At 35.1% G+C, this 18,010-nt stretch overlaps 2 protein-coding genes across 5 annotated transcripts; both read right to left on the bottom strand.

Annotated features, from left to right (window-relative positions):
* Nucleotides 1–1,140: 1,140 nt before the first annotated feature.
* On the bottom strand, nucleotides 1,141–2,554 carry LOC121748687. Its single transcript, XM_042143175.1, has one exon. The coding sequence runs from the start codon at nucleotides 2,320–2,322 to the stop codon at nucleotides 1,327–1,329; it is 996 nt and encodes a 331-aa protein (XP_041999109.1). The 5' UTR covers nucleotides 2,323–2,554; the 3' UTR covers nucleotides 1,141–1,326.
* Nucleotides 2,555–6,042: 3,488 nt separating this feature from the next.
* LOC121748653 (paired amphipathic helix protein Sin3-like 2) lies at nucleotides 6,043–16,723 on the bottom strand. Of its 4 annotated transcripts, XM_042143131.1 has the most exons (25): nucleotides 16,424–16,723; nucleotides 16,211–16,289; nucleotides 14,979–15,233; nucleotides 14,709–14,892; nucleotides 14,526–14,624; nucleotides 14,278–14,451; nucleotides 13,932–14,202; nucleotides 13,466–13,602; nucleotides 13,017–13,092; nucleotides 12,908–12,937; nucleotides 12,553–12,746; nucleotides 12,306–12,460; nucleotides 11,962–12,089; nucleotides 11,562–11,816; nucleotides 10,383–10,922; nucleotides 10,117–10,223; nucleotides 9,787–9,901; nucleotides 9,284–9,672; nucleotides 8,945–9,042; nucleotides 8,727–8,865; nucleotides 8,496–8,648; nucleotides 8,235–8,398; nucleotides 7,467–7,578; nucleotides 6,541–6,701; nucleotides 6,043–6,445 (listed from the first exon to the last, which is right to left on the bottom strand). In XM_042143131.1, the coding sequence occupies exons 2-24, from the start codon at nucleotides 16,285–16,287 to the stop codon at nucleotides 6,573–6,575; spliced, it is 3,981 nt and encodes a 1,326-aa protein (XP_041999065.1). In that variant the 5' UTR covers nucleotides 16,288–16,289; nucleotides 16,424–16,723; the 3' UTR covers nucleotides 6,043–6,445; nucleotides 6,541–6,572. The 4 variants fall into 4 exon arrangements, with proteins under 4 accessions (XP_041999065.1, XP_041999061.1, XP_041999063.1 ...); XM_042143127.1 differs by having other exon boundaries at nucleotides 9,284–9,901; XM_042143129.1 differs by having other exon boundaries at nucleotides 9,284–9,901; nucleotides 13,932–14,199.
* Between the last annotated feature and the right edge of the window lie 1,287 nt (nucleotides 16,724–18,010).

Below are 18,010 nucleotides of genomic sequence, written 5' to 3'. Positions count from 1 at the left end.
ATCCTAGTTAGGATAATGAGCAATCAACCAACTCAAGAAATTAAAAACAAGTTACTATAGTGCCTAAAAACTCTATCAAACGGAAACCTTCCTCTAGTCAGCATCTGCACTCTGCAGTCTCGTGTTTCAACTTTCACCTAATTGTATTCGTGACTGGGAGAAGCATACCACAAAAGAGATGGAATACCGGAAAGGAAAAACTGTATAATGTTGAATTTGAATCCATCAACCCAGGGGAATTAACTCAGCAAAAAGACGATGCTTGAATGACAAGACCACAGGAACAACATCCCAGATTTTGTTACAAAATTTGCTAACAGAGTAAAGCTACCAAAGCATGGTTAGACAATATAGGTTAGAATTTAGAAGTCAGTGTGTAGACCTGAAACAGCACATGATTCCCTTAGGGAGGCTATGTTACCAAAATAAAAAAAAATGTCACTGAGAATCAAGCATGATTTTGCAATCATACTTCAGACAGGGAAAAAACAGAACAAATTGCTCAAAAGTTCTGTCCACACATTAAGATCAATAGAGCTTAAAACTAATCAAAAATCATATCTGCCAGTAGCAGCTTGGTATTTTGAACATCTACTTGGTCACAAAAATATACTCCTATTATTGATTTCCCTTAGATAAACCTTTGCCAGCCATCCTCAGGGGCAGTAAATCAGTAACTCAAAAGTTCAACTGGGTACATTCAAATAAAATAAGTACAGTACGTTTTAAGCATTGTAAAATCATAAAGGAAATGTCAGTATATGATAAAACAGGCTGGCATCAAAGATCACATATAGGCAATGTATTTGGATTATGATAAACTACTTGACTTTATAACATTACAAAATCCATGCCCACTATTCATGATCACCATTGTTTTGTTAAAAGCAATGCATGATCAATTGCTTAAGGCATATTTTGCCATTCCACGATTTATAAAGACTACTGCAAAAACTAGTTTGATTCTCAGCTTAGTACAGCATAACTCTACCATAGAACGATCTAATTATGATACAACAGTTAATCTTCCCAATAGTAAGCAGAACTTAATGTTTCGAAGGCATCACATTTAGACATTTAACACAGAAAGCTAGTAGGAGTAACTCTTTATGGAAACTTTAAAATTGACAAATCAGTAGGTAAGAGAATGCCAAATAAAATTTCCAGAATGACAGAGAAAATATTCAACAAATATAAATTTACTACAACAATATATTCTCAAGTATTCAGGTGTATGGTAAAACCAAGTTATACAACACTGCTTACCTAGTAAAAGAATAGTGAAACTGAAACCCTTTACCCAACAAAAGTTCTCCATATTTCACATCAAGGATGAGAATCATAACCATTAACTGTCGACTCAGGAACCACCAGAGCAGACTTCTGCATTTCAACACTCCTCACTTCCTGAATCCCATTTTCACCATCCTCGTCATCCGATTCCAAAGTGAACTGTGAATTATCTAGCTGCATATCCCCACCATTTCCAACTCCAAGGGGCATATACCGCATAAAATCGCGATTAATGCTATACGTCTTACAGACCAACGAGAACACCCCAGCAGCTGTAGTGATTAAAAGAGCCAAATGGCAGTTAAACTGCAGAGTTGCAATGGCACGCCCACGATGATATTCGGGATGCCCTTTGCACTTGATGGTAAAATTCCCCCTACTCCTAGCGTGCAAAGCACACCCATTAGCAATCAAGTTCGAGTAAAACGAAACCCCCATTTGCAGAGTCCACATCCCCTGTAAGACTAACCCAACGCCTCGGCCCAATTTCGGATAACTCGATTTCGATCCCTTCAGCTCAAGTATGGTAGAGAACAGACACACAGCAATAGGCACTAAAATTAAGTCATAGTAGCGATTCTCAATCCCACTCGGATCCTTGTTTTGCGCGTAGAACAACAGAAATTCCTCTCCAAAGGCGAACATATAGATTACATTGAGTAACTTCGGAGGAAATCGAAATGACTCTAAGATGCTCGACAAAAGGCCTAAACCGGAATATAACAGAAAAAGCAAAGCGATTGCGATCACTTCCATCTGTAAGACCACACCCGTGCTGTCTTTGGAGGTAGCGGCGTCGGAGAGAGATATCAAAGAGTTGACGATTGAAAGGATCGACACGATTGAGATCAGCAGAAACGTTACCGTGGATAGAAACGAGGCCGTTGCAGGCGCAGGGCGATGAGTTTTCGGCGGGGGTGGCTCCGAGGTGGAGATTTGTTTGAGAGAAATGGCGGCGGAGGCGAGGGATTCCAATCCGCCGATGAGGATTAAGGCGGCGCCGGCGACTGTGTAGGTGAACAGTCCCATTGTCTGACTTTTTGTTCTTGTAAAATTGATCTCGAGAGCGAAGCGCGTTGAGAAGAACCGAGAAGACTATGAAATGTTCCGTCAGTGAATCATGATTTACCATTATACAGGGTCGGTAAATTTAATTACTATACGGTAGATTTTCCCAGTGATTTCCCATCAGCAAATCGAACAGTAATTGCTGATTCTCGACGGATTATAATTGGCTGCTAAATTCTTCAGTGCAACTTTTGATGGTGTTGGGTATATGTGAAAGAAGAGGCCACAATTGATATTTGTCGTAAATGAATTAAAATATAGAGGTTTAAATTTAAAAAACGGAGTGTCCAAAATAAAATTTAAACATACTTGGAATTTGGGACTCCAATCCTTCAACTTCTTAATTGGTTATTTGTTAGGTGACAAAATATAATAAGATAGTTCACTTTAGATAAACATATTCGGTAAGATTAGTCCAAATAGCCGAAGGTAAGATTTTGAATGTTGTCATTTGGTACGTAGTAGTAATAAATTAAGAGCAAAAGATTACAGTGTCCCCTAATCCTATACCTAGTACTAATGGCGGACACATGATTTTATATTTGGAGGTCCGAACTACTATTAAAAATTATTGCATATTTTCTATATCCACCGCGGCATTTACAATTATGATATGAACAATATATAGCTGAGATATCAATGGACAATGAGAGATAAATGATTTGAAAACGAGTATAGTATAAATTAAAGATATGAGTATTGTATAATATACTAATGCAAGTATCAAAAAATTGAAGTATATATATTTTAAAATAAAAACATAACTTTAAATTTACTAATATTATATGATATATATGGATAATTATAGAGTTAAAAAATTATATTATAAAAACATTACTTTGTGATCTTACAATAATAATAGTTACAAAAATAAATAACAATTACATAAAATTACTAATGTAAGGAAAAAAACATAAATAAACTAATTACCAATTAATGAATTAGCTCTAAGAATTAGAAAATTGATTTAATTCCTAGATAAATGTATTAATTTAGCTTTGAAAAGATCCAAAGAGAACACAAATTAGGTGGAAGAAATACAAATAATAAAAAATAAGCAACTGAAATAAAGTAGGATTCAAACACAGATCTTTACCAATACACAATTTGAGGATTATTGTATGAATATATAATATATAGGCATATTTCAAATGGCTGGGAGTTCCAAGGAACCATGCCCCAATGTGGGTCTGCCACTGCCTAGTACAATAAATTTATGTTTTTGGTGAAATTAGTTAAACTAGCCTTGTGTTGGCAAATCCAAAAATATTGATTAGGAAGTACGACGGATTTTTGACATTCCGACGAAGCAGTCAGTATCTTGTCGTCATTGAGTCTTCTTATAAAGCGATTATAATCTTAATCGTTTATAATATTTAGAACGTTTCAAGTTAATAATCAATTATTTTTAGAATTGAACTAGGATTACCACTACTTTTGAAATAATGGTCCAAGGATCTTTACTCATGTAAATTTTACCATTGAGCTCCTATTATTCCAAATTAAAGTCAGATAGAAGCTTCATATATGTAAATTTGTCAGGGTGGACAAGGACCATCCAACCCCGGAGCGAATTCCGATGGCAGAGAAGGTGCCAAGGCAACCTTGAGGAGAGAGAGCTCCACAACCACCGTTAACACAACCATCATCATCATCATCATCATCATCATGATGGAGGGAAGATGAGGGTTATTAGAGGGAAATGAAAGGGTATAGAGAGCACCAACGACAATCTTTGCGGGCCGGCAGCGGACCACGGACCGAAGACGGGAATTAGAGAGAGAGGGCCATCCAACTGAAACAGTGGACAATCCCACAACTTTTGTGTCTGAGCCCAATAGTGAAAACCTTTGTCCAACAAACAGAAGAGCCAGAATATCTATGACTACAACAAGCCCAATGCCCAACCCAACAATATCTTTTGTGAACTACAAAAATGGTTCTTGGACTATGGGTTTATCTCGCCCATAGTCCCTGGACTTTAAAAATATCCCCAGATATCCCTGGACTAAGGATTTATCTCAAATTTGGCCCGTTTGCTAATTCTTGATACGAAAATACCCTTTTGAGCATTTGGGCAATTTGGTCTTTTTACACTTTTAACATTTTAAATATTATATTATTTCAGTGATGTACTAAATCTGATATTATTTCAAAATTATCATTCTTCTTTCTCTTTTGCCATCCTTCACTTTGTTTCTTTATTTCAATATTAGATTTAATTTTATAAAATTAAATTTTAAATTTTGATTTTTAAATATAAATAAATATTTTTAATTAAAACTATTAATTCACAGACACTATAAATATTGATTAAAACTATTATTTTTATTATTATTTAATATAATATTCAGCTAAATAGAAGAAGTACATAAAAATAATATTCATCATGATGGAAAAATAAGAGCTATTCTATTTAGCCTTCATTCGGTTGTTATAATTGCTTGTGATTAAATATTATGAAGTTAACTAAAAATTTGATACTACTAAAAATTTCATATAGGAGTATTTTTGTTGAAATTTTCTAGTTAATTTTGATTGTTTTCAAATTAATAAATAAAAATTATATTAGTCTTACATTATATGCATATTTATTTCAGAATAAATGGTGTTATATGATCTATTTATGATTAAAACTATTAAATATTGATTAAAACTAAGGCGTCGTCATACCTTATTGATTAAATATTTGACACTATCAAATATTGATTAAAACTATTAATTTTTGTTATTTAATAATTTTAATAATTAATAAAAATTTATTGATATTTAAAAATCAAAATTTAAAATTTAATTTTATAAAATTAAATCTAATATTGAAATAAAGAAACAAAGTGAAAGATGACAAAAGGGAAGAAGAATGATAATTTTGAAATAATATCAGATTTAGTACATCACTGAAATAATATCATATTTAAAATGTTAAAAGTGTAAAAAGACTAAATTATCCAAATGCTCAAAAGGGTATTTTTGTATAAAAAAATGGCAAAATAACCAAATTTAAGATAAACTCTTATTCCATGGATGTCTGGCAATATTTTTAAAGTTCAGAGACTATGAGCGAGATAAACCCATAGTCCATGGACCATTTTTGTAGTTCACTCTTCAATAAAACATGCCATAAGTAGATTAGCTTATCTTTTTATAAACTGGCAACTGAGATAATTGCCATTTCTGTTTGAAAAAATATTTGCACCACGTGCACAATTCTTGAAACAAGAGTAGTGTTTATTACATACATTTAATTTCTGCCAAAATATACTTAATTAAATTGCTCCCAACCCTTGCGCATGCGCGATTCAAGAAACAAGTTGATATAGATCAAATTTCTGTCGCAAGGCACTCATTGTAGAGACATTTCTTAACATTTTGTATACAAATGATCTTGTGTAAACTTAACAATCTGTTCGAATTATAATAAGACCCCTGTGATAAAGTTCCACCTTAATCTTCTTTTATTGTAAATTATAAAGATTATAAACACACATTCAAGAATGAACGTAGTTCAAATGAAATCAAATCTTAGCCCCAACTTTCACACAACCTGCGACATTTCTAAAATAAATTAAACAAATAGACATTCATCAGTACTTCCAAATCTGTAATCAAACAAAAAAAAGAAGGGCTTGTACCAATCCTGCACAAGCCACACGCACAACACACAGAGAGAGAGATGGGGAATTGAAATTGAAAAGGATGAAACTTGATCTGAAGTTAAAAATACATAATGCACAGATAAACGATGCTATACACATTGCCAGAAGACAATGCTGAGAAGAGAAACATGGAATTCTGCTATAATCTGTTACAACCCCTTCCCACCCTTACCTGTTAAATATCATTCCAGCAGGAAATAACTACCAGAAACATACAGTAGACTATTTTTTCAACTGCAAAACCAAATATAGTAATAATGAAATAATAAAAGACTACGGTTATGATTATCGGCCAAAGCCTTTCTATATATACAGATCAACGCCAGCGTGTTGCTGGCTTAAAGAGCACAACATTGTCGGGTTTAAGCAACTGCCTCCTCGTGGTTGTTTGATTCGTCCATAGGCTAACTGAGAAATGACAGCAAAGTCTGTGGGAGAATATTAAACTTGAGATCTTTTGACTCAGAAACTTACTAGCATGAATGAAAAGACTGTTTATCCTTAAAAAAGAAAACATATGTACCTCACGGCATCATAGAAAAGGGGACTGCCGGATCACAGAGATGCTGCCAGAAACCCACGGAACCTCTGAACCCTTGTCTGAGCGTGCGATCCTGCTGGTTTATTTTCTCTTCTCCTTCCTAAACGGATAAAGTAGTCTTCTGTGTCTAGTACATAGGAGATCTGAAACACATTATCATTAAACAATGGTAAACCTAAAATTACCATAAACAGAGTTCAGATACCAAGTAAAACAGAATCAAGATTCAAATATAGCTACCAAATAGGTAGAATAAATAATAACAAATCCAGTCTATTCAGCAAAAAGGCACATGCATTAGTGTCACTACAAAAAGCTAGGAAATCAGGAATGTTTACTAGCCTAAAAAGGAAACAAAGAGGTTTTTAATTTTCAGTAAATGCTTAAAGAATGTAATCACTTCTGTGCATTAGATATGGAATCAGTATTGCGATCTACAAGCTCTAACACAGGCCGCAGAGCAGAGTCACAAGAAGTAACTCCTAAGTAACTCGAATAACATATGAGATCTCTAATCCCCATTTCCTGTGTCTACCAAATTACCATGCCTAAGAGCATGCCAATAAACATTTTAATCTGTCCCCTACCAGCCATCCCTGTATTTTAATTTTATTTGTGGAAATTGCAGATCTTTAATGTCTGTGAACTACAAAGGGTGCAAAATTAAATTAAATTAAGACATAAATATTGAAAATTTGAACTTAGAGTTGGATTAAGATATTAGTTATTGGTGGTTGAGTTTGTTCCTCAAAGATTTGCTAGATTAGAAATCCTTATTTGTATTGGTAACACAAGAATGATTTACCTGGTTCCTATGAAAGTGTACATATTTAACTTTTTATATAAAAGTGTGAACAGTTATTGACTCAAACTTCCAACATATACAAAAGGGAAAAGATGAATAATACCTTGAATGAGGAGGCAGCCATCTTGCATTCCAACCCATGCATTATCATAACATTTTCGGTAGCCGTTGATAGTGCAGTAGATTCATCAAGGTTAGCATACTTTTGCAAATTCCTGCAACGTGTTACAAGCCAATCAGGCTTTGAGATGAACCAATCAAAATTGAGCAGAAAACCAATCAATTTTACAGTACGTGAAATATAGAGCTCAAGAGAAATTGATTATCCGGTAAGTATATCTTTCCCGTCTTCTTGTCATTAATTTTGCCTGGAAATAGTTCAGTTTGAAGGAGCAATAGTAGTAGGGAGTAGCTCTAAATGTTTCAGATCCCTAAAATCGTTTACAAGGCATAACCTTACCAAAATCAATGTTCTTTCAAATTGCACGCAATCAAGTGTTTTCCTTTCTAATCATTCCGGTTACCACGTGGGAATTACAAGAAAGTGGCATATACGTAATTGGTAAATGTACAAAATCAAATGCAGAAATGCACAAGCTATACACTATATCATAAAAGTCCAGCAAATAAATAAGCAAAAAGAACTTATTGCTGTGACAACCATGTATGATCCCAGTAATCCACAGGTTCAATTCATGCCATATTCAATATTCCAAAAGACCAAAGTGTTTACATGTAAGGAAACAACTGCAACCATCCCTGCTGATTTATACATTGGTTCAGGAATGCCAGGGCGTCAATCCATGGAATTTAACCATTTCTTAAAAGAAAGGGACGCTCCTCTATTTCAAGATTGAACTGATATCAATACCTATTCAGCATTACTGGTGATGACAACTTTTTCCCGTGAGCAACCGAAAGATAATCGTTATGAAGATAGGATGAAAAATTAGGATCTACTGAAACAGCAACTACTTCTGACTTCTCATTTCCGTCATCCATTAATTGGATAGATAAGCAAGTGGGTGAAGTCGTCTACAAGAAACATGAAACAACTGAGCAACAAATTCATAGGTAATACACAAAGTAAGTTAATGGGTTTAAGGAAAGCTATTTATTAAGTGAAACCTACACACTGAAACCGGTATATGTTCTCTTCATGCAAGAGGACATGGACGTTTTCGTAATAAACTGAATCAACATACTTCTCAGGTTTTCTAGAATCTTCATATTCATACAACTGAATAAGTTTACAGTCCACTTCATCACTTGAAACAGTTTGGAGCTGCAAAGGAAGTAAAGTACTTAAGTAATACGAGGGTATTAAACTTAGGAAAATCCAGAAGAAGCTAATGAAGTTTACCTGTTTGACCAGCTTATATATTAACTTATCTAAAGTGAAGAGCATATAAGACTGGTTTCCAATCAATGATCGACAATCATCTTCAAATTTTGTATTATCAGAAGATCCATCAAGTAAATTAAACAATGAGCTCGTGAACCTGCACACAACTTACAGCTAAATAAATTAAGCAATATGGCTACAAGAAGTTCAGAAACTATACTATTCCTTCAAGTTACCTGGCATAAGGATCAGAACTATCATCATTTGTTGTTCGCCATTTACTTTCAGCAGATAATGAATTCACCTTAGCTGACAATATTCTCTCATACAGTGTCTGATCACATAGAAAAGAATATTATTCACCATTAAAATCAATATCATAGGAAATGCTTAACCAATGAAGCATCTTTGCTGCTTTATAGAGTTTCTATGATCATTTTATGAACTTTCCCCTCTCATGATCACAAAGTCTAACTTGATCAAGAGTTATGATGATGGATACAAGTGGTATTTCTCCAAAGCATTATAACTACCATGAGAAAATAAGTGGGCAAAAAAAAATCATAACTTCATACCTGATGCAGCCGAAACAACACATAAAAGGTGTCATTTCCATAAAAAAACCGCTGATCCTTCTTCCCAGCACCTAGTATTGGAGATGCCACGTACTTTGACAGAGGTTTGCAGGTCATAAGAAAACGTTCGGACTGTGGTACTGATGCACCATCTGCTCCTGTATCGTGAGCTTCGCTATTGTTCTCAGCCTCACCTTCACTCTCGGCCTTACCATTAAGGTCGTGCTCTCCGTCGTCCTCTTCATCATGCTCTTCACGTGAGCAATCATCTGCAGCAGACTCACTGCCTGAAACGTCTTCTCCAGCCTCAGAAACATTCTCACTCTCCTCATCATCTGCATCTTCATCGTTTTCACCTGCAGCATCTGCACAATTCTCTTCACGAATCCCTGTTTCATATTGCACGCCATCAGTGCCACGATTTTTCAGAGGCAATGTTGGTGAAGTATCATCCTGATAGGCACCATAATTATCTTCAAAATCCCCATTAGAGGACAGCTCACCCTCTTCTTTCTCATTTTTATAAGGACCAATCACATCTTCCTTGTATGCAGTTAGTCTAGATCCTTCTGCAAGCTCACCATTTTTCAATTGATTCAATCTCACAGTCTCCCCAACCTGTTCCCACAAGAATTAGTTTGAGAAACAACTGAATAAGTACAAAGTACAACATTTTACACATTTAACTAAGCCAAAAAACCAAAGATATAGATATAGCAACCCAACAGAGAGAGGGCATGCACATATATAGCACAAGTATTGAATGAGAAGGGGGCAAAAAGGGGAAGCATAACTGTGATCTGAATGTCTAGCCAAAAAGCTTATGTCCATACCTCTAAAGAGTGTAAATCTCCTGTGATAGGTTTGGCTCCATTATTTTCCTCAGAGTGGCCATTATTTAATTGCAATAGGTTTGCACCATGCCCTTGAAATTGTAAAACTTTTAAATTAATTAAGAAAAGACAAAGTAAATTAAATTATAGATTCTATTGTCTGTCCGCCAAAATTGTATGTGTGAAACAATTTTCATAAACCACCACTGCGAACTTAAGTATCGAATGTATAAATGCTTCATTATGTATCCTAAATGCATACATACCAAGATTAGCATCTGATCCAGAAGAAAGAGCTGCATCAGTGTTGGTTAATCTTTCACCAGCTGTAAGCCCTACCTTAGCATCTACATTCTTTAAGCTAAGCCTGCCTGAATTGTGTTGAGGAGAAGTAGACAATTCACCATTGCAGTTGGGCTTTGGTTGCTTAAAGTTTGTCACAGAAGCATCAGCATGGGGACTATCTTCACCTTCTGTTGTGCCTGTAGCAGTATGCTTAATCATTTGATGCTTTGAAGCATCATCTTTGGTAGCCACATTTGACTGTGGCCTGGAGTGAATGCCCAGCATTGGCTCAAGAAAAGTTGTCCAGAATCTCAAAACTTTATTGATTTGTTCTTTTGTTGAGCAGACTTCTTCGCATGAGTATTCGATAATCTTATAAACATCATCATGAATCTCAGCATCAGAATATTCAAATTCAATGTCTGGAACAATAGAGTGTCTATTTCCAGCAACAATACTAAGAAGCACACTATCCTCTTTCTGCCTTTTCTCCTTGATTTCTTTTATTTCTGCCACTAAAGCTGCCCGTTGAGAGCATGAATCAATATCTTTTCAGAAAAAAGTAAGATAGAAAAAAAAGGCAAATATCTTTGATTTGTATATGGTTTCCGGATGATTTATGGATAACTATATTGACCTCATGCCATTTGTTCAATACCTAGCCTCATTAACAAATTAGGACTATGGCTGACCATCAAAAGGATGAAAAGTATCTTAGCACAAGGAAGATGAATAGCAGATTGTTGCACAAAAGTGACTTAATACTTATACATTGTGACAGTGATGCTAATAGTACTATGATGCCACAACAAAAGGGTAGACTGACATATGATTTCACAAATAGCTAAAGGTTTTCAATAGGTAAAAACACAACAGTACCAAGCTTAACAGAAGATAACAATTTGATGAAGAGAGGTGTGTGAGCATGTGTAGCTGGGGGGGGGGGGGGGGGGTTGCACCGAAAAACAAACAATGGCAAAGACTTCAAGTCCCAAGGGAAAGCAGATAGCAAAAAACCTAGTGCTAATCATACTAAACCGAACCTAAGTACGATATGTTTACTGCTTTAGGGTTCAGTAACAATCCTTAAAAAGCAGATAACATTCCAGATATAGAACAATATTAGCAACTGGAAGAATATACTATAGTTCCAAACTTACCTTTTGTGCTCAAGTTCTTTGAATCTTGTTGCTTGAAGTAGAAACTTCGGTGATCAAGAGATTTGTAATGGTTCTTAGAATATATGTCAGCCCAAATTTTGTTAAAATCCAAACGACACTTGGTCCAGTCCTCCTGCTTCTGCTTAAGTCGGGTTAGGACAACAGGCAATGCATGAGACGGATTTTTACGCAAAATGTCCATCACATCAAGACCATGGTCACCGTATAGGCGTTCAATGCATCTTAAATTCAGAGCTACAAAAAGAAAGAGAAGAACCCCTTTATCATTGATATGATGCTATGAATACCTCTGCTTGGTTTTTGGGGGGGTGGGGGGGGGGTTCAGAGTTGAATAGCTCATCTGAAATAAGTTCCTACTCAAGATTCCACAATGACAAACCTGTAAAATGGTCTTCGATCCGTATGTGACTGTCTGAATCAGTTGATTTGTTATTAATACTGTTCAAAAGCTCCTCTGCTCGCTTCGCAGTTGAACTGACAGACTCCAATAACAAGTCTAGCTCAAATCTGATACATAAATCAAATCAAACCGGACAAAAATCAACATCCCCAAGGAACTTCCGAGATGCACTTTCATTACACTATATCATATATGGGGTTGCAAAAATACAAGGTGACACAGCTCCTATGCAGTGAATAAAAGTATAATAAACATCACAATAGCTATACCACTAATAGTTAAGCATATACAGGACTAGGTGGCCAAAGTCTTTGGTAGCATACCTATCATCTTCACACCTAAAGAGGCTTTCTTCGTACTGGTTTCTTCGCATGTGTTTAAAAGAATAATCCTCACTACCAGATGTCACTGACACCCAATGATCATTCAAAACTTGAGCACCAAGCTCTGACCTCTGGCTAGCTAAGGGAATTGGATACTGCAAGAGAAAATCCGTGATAACAAAATATTAAAAAGAGACAGCCATTACTCCCTAACCATGGTTTCAAAATAGGCACAAATCATTCTCACATCTTCAGGAAGAAGCCGATAACTGGGGGAGCAGCGTTGACAATTGGAAAGGTCCAGCTCTTGAATGGACTTTCCCCAGTATTTCAAATTGTATCTATCTTTCTCTTTCCCTCCTTCCACTTCACGTTTTGGTTCTTTCTCTTTTTCCTCTATTTTGATAGATTTCGAAGCATTTCCTTCATTCCATAATGTTTCTGCTAGCCAGAAAATTCTCAGAATAAGAATCGAAAAAGCTTAGTGACAGCTAATAGCTGCAATAGTTGTACTGGGGGAGGGAGTGGCACTGGCAATTGACACAACAGAAAAAGGAATTATTTTGTAGATGCATGAGTATATAAAGGGAATTGTTACATACTTTTGCCCATAACACCAGCCAAGAAACCCTCTGCAGAATACACACTTGATTAGGAACGAAAACAATTTAATCAAAATTACAAGCTCTTCAAAGCAGAAAATATGATTACCTAAACGCTCACAGTGCTCCAAAAATTCCTTGAAGCCTTCCATGAGATCAGGAAATTTACCAAGTAAATCAGCAACCTGAAAAAACCTTGTGTAAGAACTGGAAAAAATGAACACATGAACATATCCAACTAATATTTATGTTTTGTAAAACAATGCCTAGAGGAGGAAAAAATGACATCCCTAATAACTTAGAACAATCTATGCCGAAAGAAACTATGGATTGTGAATGCAACTAAAATAATGTCGCTCAATCAAGAAACTATGGATTGTGAACGCAACTAAAATTAAAAGCATTAATAAATACTGAATATGGAAACATGGGGAAATTCAGAAGACACTAAACTTTCTGAAAGTAAGAAGAAACTAAAAATGTTTGGTAGGTAAGTATTCTATAGTATTCATAGAGACCTAGATATACACTAAATGGTGATTCACACAATGTCCATACCAAACTCTGTAATTCCTTTCTTGTAATGATTTCTGTACTGTAAATGTGAAGGCATTTCAAAAATGCCTGGTAATCATCCGCACTGCGCAACCTCTCCTTCACCTTTTCACAAAAGTCAAACTCATGGCAGTACATACCTTGAATGAACAAACACAACTGAGCATAAGTACCAAGCTAAATATGACAAAAGAGGAAGTGAGACAATTAACATCTATTTAGAAGGGAAAAGGGTTTTTAGAGCTTCGTTGTAGTTTCCTTTCTTCACTTTTGTCTTTCAATTTCTTTTTTTCACCTTTTTTCCTTTTCCTTTTCCTTTTATGGAGTATTGGAGGTGTATTGAAGTGAGGATATTTGATATTTCCATATCAGAACTTCAAGATTTTGTGGTGAAAAAAGATGAATAAAAACGTAAAACCAAACCAGCTCTTCCATATATGTAAAGAAGCAGTAAAATAAAAGCACTCACTTTTTGATGCATCTTTATCATCCCCATAGTCTTTCCGAACAGATTTTCTTTTCTCGGAAAGACGATGTATGGTAGCGTCCTTATTGTTCTCGATGTCAGGATCTCTGTCATCATGATCACGGTTTTTCATATCCCTATTATCTTTTTCAGAATGTTTCTTCAGCTCTTTGTGCAATCGCGTAACGCTTTTATCATCATCAACATCAGGACATTCAACACTAAGATCTCTTTCTCCACGGGGACCGATGATACTATCCCTTCGCAGCCGCTGCTAAAGATTTATGTGACATCCATTTTAGCAAGGAAGTTACAAATCATGTGCTTAAATAAATGTAGAGTAAGAAACCTTATCTACATGAGACTGTCCTGTTGTGGGTAGGGCAGAGCTCCTCTCATCATAACGATGAAAAGAATGCCGTCCAAAAGAAGCCTGAGGAGCTGACACTGTGGATGAAGTATCTGGCAGAAATCTCGTGAATTCATCAAGAAGGTCTGGGTGGTCCTCAAAAAGTGCTGCAACCTGAAACTACAGATATTAGGACCTAATATTAAAAACAAAGCAGAATACGAGTTGATAACAGCAGAGAAGCAGACCTCTTCGTACACCTGCTTTATACCCTTATGTTCTTTCCGGTACATATTCAAAATGTCCAAGAAAGATTTATACACATGATCATCATTTTGAAAACGTCTCTGCAGGTCAAAAACCATGGATATAAAATCATATTACTGGACTTTCTCATAAGATAAATCCTGCATATTAACAAAATTTACCACCTTGATCTTATTGACAAAACTAATAGCCTCCTCAAACTCAACGGTCCTCTTTGCTGGAGCCTCTTCCTCGTCAGTTAGGGTAATTTCATATCCTTTAGGCAAGAATGTGTTAAACCCAAGTATTAGATTAGGATGTCCTTTAAACAACTCTTTCACCCTAGCTATGACCCCAGCGGTGTCAATTCTGTCAAAACAATTAATGAGTTACAAAAAAAACATTCCATTCATCCCAAGTATGCAAAGAGCTATAACCTAGTGAAACTTATTTACCTTTGAGCCTTAAAGTCTTTCATGACATCAAGGAACCTATCATATTTTTCCCTTTGATCCTGGAACATGTCCTTAACATCCTTCAAATAACTCAATGCATCATTTGTCGTGAGCTTTTGTGCACCTCCAGCTGTAACAGCCGTACCACCACCACCAGTAACACTGCCACCAGCACCACCATCTCCTCCTCCTATTGCCCCAACTCCATCCATGCCCCCACCACCACCGGCTATAGGAGGATTTGGCAGGCCATACCTTAATAAGAGTACACAACAAACTCAATTTCTTTGGCAACTGACACTCACCACAAAAACATTTATTATCGTAATCGACAAAAACAAACAGCTGGTGACAGCTATGTGCTGCGTATCAAACTCAATAAATATATCGTTAAGTTCTTCATGCTTTTGAAAATATAATTTAGAAATTCTAACAACGGAAATCCTAGTCATGGTGAATTTTTAAATAGTATCTGCAATAAGGTTTACAAGACAAGATACCCCAAGTAATACAGCCAAAAAATAATCAATTTTTCTTCTCCTATTAATAAGCAATACCAGAAACACCCTTCCCCCAAACCCCACCTAACCCAACCAGCCTCTCCGAAAGAGAATTTGTAGTTAACTTCCCCACACTCTTTAAATATTTCATTTAGTAATTCCAGCCAACGATGATCCTCATCTTTATGAATTTGTAAGACGATTAAGAGACGGCACCAAGTAACGTGGACAAATAAATTAATACATTCATTTATTAATGAGCAATCTCCAAGATCTTCCCCCAAACCCCATCTAACACAACCAGCACCTATAAAAGAGAAAGTTCGAGTGTTAAAGCAATTCACGTTAAAAGAACAAAAATGCACCGACAAGCATGAAGATCCAAACTTTTGATCTCAGATAGCTCTACCCCAATCAGTATAACACGATAGCATAATTAATCTTATATTTCCATAACAAATCTTCCAGCTGCCACTTGCAAGGTAGCCTATTTAAACTTCAGATAAAATACAAGAATCGGCACCTAACAATTTTGATCAAGAAGACGACAACGGAGTCCATTTGATTAGGTTACAAAGAAATCAACAAAACCACATTGATGGAAGAAACATTAAACCAACCAAAACGTCAAAGGAGACATCAAATAATGTATGCAATTAAATCACTAACCATATAACATATCTCGATATATAGAAACTGAAAAATACAAAAAAAATAGAGAGAGAAGCTCACGATTCTCCTCGAGAAGAAGAGCCGAATGGTCTCTTAAATTGAGGGTTTAAAAACACATCATCCCGCAAACGCTTCATCCCTGCGCAGAACACACCAACTTAGATAATAACAACAATTGAGCAACACAATAAAAGCAAAAACACACAATTTTAGAGACATCAAAAAAGTAGAGAAAACAGCCCATTTTCGTCCATTTTGGATAAAAATACCAACCAGGAAACACTGCTTCCGTGAGAAAAAGGGAAAAGTGAACAGATCTAAACTCAGCAGCCAATAATTCAACAATTAGTTATACTTGAACAATTCCGGTTTTGCACGCTCTACATCTCCTTAATTAATAATTCAATTTCTCCACTCTCTCCACCGTTCACCGCAGAAATCAATAAACACGAGTTTGAGAGAGTAAATCAAACGAAAGATGTGAAGGATGTAGAGAGAATTTTGTTAGTTTCACAAGAATTTTTGGAGTTTTATGCAGGGGAGAGAGATATAGGTCTCTTTTATAGTGTATAGAAGAAATACTAGTGTTTTCAAAACAATGTTTCCTCCGCATATCTTTTGATTAAAATGTTTTTTCCTCTCATTTATTTATGTAATAAAATGATAGTAAATGTTTTTTACGAAAATGTTTCAGATCGTGTGCAATTACAATTAAATATTTGTGGTGCCTTAATATTTTGATAAACATGTGTAAACGTATCTACATAATTACAATTTAATATTGGAACTATTACAAACTTAATTTATTTACATATAATGGGGATAAGTCTGCTAAAAGAAATAGTGTATGTTGCAATCTGCAAAATGTGGGTAATTTAACTAAATGAATAATTCCAGCTTCATTTATATTCTTAGATGACGTGTTTCGGAATATCTAATTTTATTAAAATTTAGAGATTTTAAATAGTACTATTTCGGCAATAACCCTAACCCTAATCTTAATCCTAACCCACTTCAGTTGTAGGCTAGCTTGTCGGGCCAACATGTTTATGCATAATAAATAATGATTATGATTTTTATTAATAAATGGAGTATGTTATCGTAACAAAAGTCAAATTGTGTTTTCTCAAATTAAAACCTTTAGTTTCATATTGGATAAAAATAAGTCATTTCAACATGAATTTACAATTTTACATAGTACTAATAAATGACAACATGAGAGGTAATAATCTGACAAATATTTAAAATAAATGGTTATCTTTCTTCGATTTTATTGCAGAAAGATTTTGATTGCATGTTGGAAAAATCAAAACACATTCTTAGATTTTAAATCTGATTATTTAGTACTATCAAATTACAACTCGAATCAGTTTTGGGCCAATCTCAAACATTATATTCAGGCCCATCAAGGTTTTAATTTTGAAATAAAATATTCGGTCCTTACTTATTTTTTTCTTGATTTTTTAGATTGATTACCGATAGTTAATCAGATTCCTAATTTATTGGAATAATTGATTGAATGTTAGTGTCTTAATTACGCTTAACATAAATAAATAAATAATAAAATAAATAATTAAAAGAATAAATTATTGGCATGCCAGGTGAAAATGGATTATCTTGTCGTGTTGTTACCGTATCGTGACAATGCAAATTGAATTGTGTTGGCATAGTGCTCGTGTCATGTTTGTCATATATCGTGTTTTTATTTGACTTTGTCGTATACTTCATTATATATTGATCTCATAATAGTACAACTCGCGTGAATGATCAATATTCCAAATGATATTCACAATAAAATTAAAAGATGCTAGTAGTACAAGATTTTGTAAAACAATGTGTATTTATCTTAATTAGCTTTCT

This window comes from Salvia splendens, chromosome 9 (assembly GCF_004379255.2).
Source record: "Salvia splendens isolate huo1 chromosome 9, SspV2, whole genome shotgun sequence".
NCBI classification, from domain to species: Eukaryota; Viridiplantae; Streptophyta; class Magnoliopsida; order Lamiales; family Lamiaceae; genus Salvia; species Salvia splendens.
This window is presented reverse-complemented; position numbering and strand designations above follow the sequence as displayed.

Excerpts from the sequence above, each read along its gene's own strand:
- LOC121748687 (XM_042143175.1), bottom strand. The coding sequence starts at position 2,322 with ATGGGACTGTTCACCTACACAGTCGCCGGCGCCGCCTTAATCCTCATC.
- LOC121748653 (XM_042143127.1), bottom strand. The coding sequence starts at position 16,287 with ATGAAGCGTTTGCGGGATGATGTGTTTTTAAACCCTCAATTTAAGAGA. Across the intron at positions 13,603-13,931 it reads TGATAAAGATGCATCAAAAA|GTATGTACTGCCATGAGTTT; the intron begins GTGAGTGCTTTT and ends TGTTCATTCAAG. Across the intron at positions 8,399-8,495 it reads ACATATACCGGTTTCAGTGT|ACGACTTCACCCACTTGCTT; the intron begins GTAGGTTTCACT and ends TGTTTCTTGTAG.